The 4,266-nt window shown below is 50.1% G+C and overlaps 1 protein-coding gene across 1 annotated transcript in view; it reads left to right on the top strand.

The window, feature by feature from the left end:
• The first annotated feature begins 412 nt into the window (after positions 1-412).
• Positions 413-4,266, top strand: part of Cass4 (Cas scaffold protein family member 4) — a 21,296-nt gene continuing 17,442 nt past the window's right edge. The window contains exons 1-3 of the mRNA XM_005363123.1: positions 413-648; positions 1,449-1,522; positions 3,202-3,677. Coding sequence (XP_005363180.1) covers positions 413-648; positions 1,449-1,522; positions 3,202-3,677 — 786 coding nt within the window. The remainder of the gene's footprint in view (positions 649-1,448; positions 1,523-3,201; positions 3,678-4,266) is intronic.

Raw genomic sequence — 4,266 nt, 5'->3', positions numbered from 1 at the left:
TCTATAGGCCAGGATGAACTTGAACTCCCGATTCACCCCCTCCTACCTCCCCGAGCTGGGATGACAGACATGTGTCACCTTGCCCTGTTAGCTTCCTTCTTCTTGTGCAGCAAACTTGGTCTCTGTTATTAAAATTTGGTGACCGAGGCTCGGGGCATTTTTGTTGCTTACCTAGCATACTTGATGCCCTAGGTTCCTTCTCCAACATTGTCACTAATTAATTAATCGGGAAATTGTAATCATCGATCGCTTGCTGTTTATAAAGAACCACGATACAGAAGGACTCGCGCTGTGGCATGTTAGAAGTCACTTTGCTTTTGAAGATGTGTCCAGGAGCAAGCAGTCAGCTGCAGGAAACCATATGTCAGGAATGAGGCAGCTGCTATCGATCCAGGACAGCTGTGGGTGCCCCATGGGGCAGATGCTTCCTGGCTTGGGTGATCCTAAAAACCCATTGTTCTCTGGAAACACCCCCGCCTCTCTGAATGTCCAGTTCCAGAAGAAGCCACTGCTGTCTGGACAGTGTGGCTCAGCTGCTTTCAACAGCTGCTCCGTGACACCCATGGTGAACCAGATAGATCCTGCACGAATCCGTGACAGGCCTTTCCGCCAAAGCACTTTGGATAGATTTCCTAAGAACTGTGAAGGGTGAAGACCAGCTTTTGTTTTCCATTTTCCCAAAATAGATGGTTAAGTTGTAATATTCTCTCTCTCTCTCTCTCTCTCTCTCTCTCTCTCTCTCTCTCTCTCTCTCTCTCTCTCTCTCTTTCTCTCTCTGTCTCCTGAAACAGGGTCTTACCTCCATAGCCCATGTCCTAGAACTTAGCTTGTAGTTCTGTCAGGATTACTGACAGTAATCCTGCCTCAGCCTCCTGAGTGATGGAATCACTAAGTGGCTTTCAACTAGGTAAATTTGTGAATCTCCTACAGATTTAGTGAGTTGCCAGGAGCTGTGGCTCACACACACAATGCCTGCACTCAAGCGGTGGAGACAGGAGGATCAGGAGCTCAGCCTGGGTTATAGAGAACCATGTTTACAAAACAAACAAATTTTAGAAAAAATTTGACTAAGTCCGAGCCTTTAGTCAACTTTCCATGAGAGTCCATAACCCTACTCTATTGGAATAATCTGTTATTTGCCATTTACCTGTAAGGCTGGATATTTAGCATGTGTTTTTTGCTTAATGTTGTTCTTGTTGGTTGGAGTCCTATTTTTGTGTATGTTATTTATTACCCCACTCCCTTCAGCACATCATCCCAGCTGGTTTCTGCAGGCCTCCAGGCGAAAACATGATGTCACATTCCAGGACCATGGACCAGCATCTTCTGGTCCTCTCTTTAAATATTAAAAGGGTTGGCACGGTTAACACAGAAAATGCCCTCGTCTCCCGCTCTAGACAAAGCTAGGTGTCCATGCTCCAGCATTTTACCTGCTAAAAACTTGACAGTTACAGCAGCCTGGCTCCACCCTGGTCATCATCCCAGCGGAAGGTTAATGTGGACCCTGGGGACACAGCTGAGGGTGAGGAGGGTGTGCACCCTGCTCTTGTGGGACACAGGCAGAGAGGTGGTTATCCTCTGTGAGTTAGAGATGAACATGAACTCGGGAAGATCACAAACAGACGGGAAGAACCAGATTGGTTTGCAGGGTGACATCCGAGACTCCTCTTTCGCAAGAAGTGATATTCGAGGAGAATCCAGAAGCCTGTGTGGGGTTTCAGCGGGTAAAGAGTGACTTGAATGTTTGGGGAAGGAGGGACGAGCAAGTGGACGGCACTGCAATCCTCAGCAAGGGTGATCATGGGAGACTGGTGGGGAGTGTGGGGGACAGAAAATCGCCAAGGGCCTGGAAGGTTCTGGATCCCAAGGATACCAGGGCACTAAGGGTTGGTAAGCGGGGAGGGACGTGACCGAAATGAATGTTTCTTAAATCTTGGTGCCAGATGACAGTAAAAGTAAAAGTTCACTGAGCTTCTGAAGGAAAATCCGTTACCTTAAGAGAAGGCAGCCAGAGTACAGGAGTGCCAAGCCCGTTCTCGGCTTTTCAACTCAGTATTGGAAAGGCCCTAAGCTTGTGGGTCACCGTGGGGGAACAGGGGAAATCCACAGGCATGCAATGGCTCCACAGAGCCCATTACCTGTCTGGAAGAATGAATTCAAGGTAGGGTAAGTGGGGAGGTGACCCACTGCCCAGGATGAATGGAAGCCACCCACCCCCAGGGCAGTTTGGGCAGTCTGAGTACTTCCAAGAATGGGTTAAGAAGCTCTTTAAGGGTTGCAGAGATGGCTCAGCAATTACCAGCGCTTGCTGCTCTTCCAGAGAATCCAAGTTAGGTTTCAAGCACCCAGGTCTCTTTGGGCACCTCAGGCATTTCATACGCGTGTACACACATGCACACACATGCACATACACACACGCGAGTGAAAAATATTTTTAAAAGCATTTCCATCATTCTTGGCAAAGAGTGTTAAACGTGTGTCACAGACATATCAAAAAAGCAGTCTTAGGTGGCTCTTTCAGGCGGGGACAGTGCAGATTGATCAAAACTTTTGCCACAGAACTGTCCCCTGCCCCCGACAGTACTCAGGATGTGCCTCCCACGGATGAGGCAAGTGCTCTGCCACCGAAACACATCTTTATTGTTTTTTGAAACAGGGCTCACTTAGTTGTCCAGGCATACACTGAACTCTCAATCCTCCTGCCTCAGCCTCTCAAGTGCTGGAACCACAGGTGTGAGCCACCAAACCCAGCTAACAAACACCCTTTAAGCTTCTATATAACTGAGCCTGAGGCTGATGCTGGTGACAGAGTAAGAGATAAACAAAGTGTATTCGTCTCAGATATATGCATATATACATATGTACGCACAAAGATTTCATTCTAGTAATTAGTTCCATTGGTAGCTGTCGTTGTTATTCTCGTTGTATCCATAAGAAAACTGAGCTTCAGAGAGGGTGGCTACTATGATAGGCACACAGGCACACGGACATGGGACTTTGACCCAATTGCGCGTCATCATACAGCATGTAAGTACAGTTTGCAGAAAGGGCTTATTAGGGCTGCTCACCTTGGGTTTGGGGATGCAGGCAAAGCATCCCAGAGGCTGTGGCATCACCAGAAACCCTGAGGAGGGGAAGAATAAGGGCCAGCGCCTCTCAGGAGGGGTACGAAAACAGCCTGGAGGCTTGCTTGGGCTGCAGTGTCTTGGTGGCCCGGTGCTGCTGACAGCTACGGTGACAACATATTCATTCTCTCCCCCCAGACCCTGTTGGCCAGGGCGCTTTACGACAACCATCCTGATTGCTCCGATGAGCTGGCTTTCTCCAGAGGGGACATCCTGACCATTGTGGAGCAGAACGTGCCAGAAAGCGAAGGCTGGTGGAAGTGTCTGCTCCACGGGAGGCAAGGCCTGGCTCCCGCCAACCGCCTCCAAGTCCTCAAAGAGAACCCTGCAGACAGAGGCCTCCTTAGAGGTCTGGACACAGATCTCACCAGCTCAGAGGCGCTCTATCAGGTGCCCAGCTTGTTCTGCCCACCACCCCCGGGGCCCGTGTATGAGCAGATGAAGAGCTGGGTGGAGGGGCCGCCTCCAGCTACTGCTCAAGTCTACGAATTGCCTGCCTCACCTTCCAGTGCCAGGATCATCTGTGAAAAGACTCTGACCTTCCCCAGACAGGTGAGTTGTCTCCAAGGAAAGCACAGTAAAGGGTACATGATACCCAGGGGAGTCGATACACCCCAGTCATTGCCATTTATCAGATCAAATGTGCAAGACAGAACCTCAGAGCCCTGTCGAGCATGGCTAAGGCTCGACCCATTTCATTCACACTCAGCATCCCTGCGCCTGCCCAGCTCACCAAGACTGGCCACCCTGTGCTGTCAGTTGAAGGCCCACTGAGGTGTGTTTAGGAGCCTGTGGGCTACCCCACACCACAGAGACCACTAGGAATAAGACAGACAAGTGACGGGTTAATTCACAGCATGTCAAAGGCAAAGCACTTCTCACTGCATTCAAGGCATGCATCAGTCTCCACGATTTACTTCTAAAATTGCTGTAGAAACAACACAAGAAGACAAATAGAGATGGGGGTGGTGTGGTCACACTGGTTCCGGGAGATCGGGAGGGGGTGTGGTCACACTGGTGCCAGGAGATCAGGAGGGGGTGTGTGATCACTCTGGTGCCAGGAGATCAGGAGGGGGTGTGTGGTCACTCTGGTGCCAGGAGATCAGGAGGGGGTGTGTGGTCACTCTGGTGCCAGGAGATC

Source organism: Microtus ochrogaster, linkage group LG8 (assembly GCF_000317375.1).
Source record: "Microtus ochrogaster isolate Prairie Vole_2 linkage group LG8, MicOch1.0, whole genome shotgun sequence".
Classification (NCBI taxonomy): Eukaryota; Metazoa; Chordata; class Mammalia; order Rodentia; family Cricetidae; genus Microtus; species Microtus ochrogaster.
This window is presented reverse-complemented; position numbering and strand designations above follow the sequence as displayed.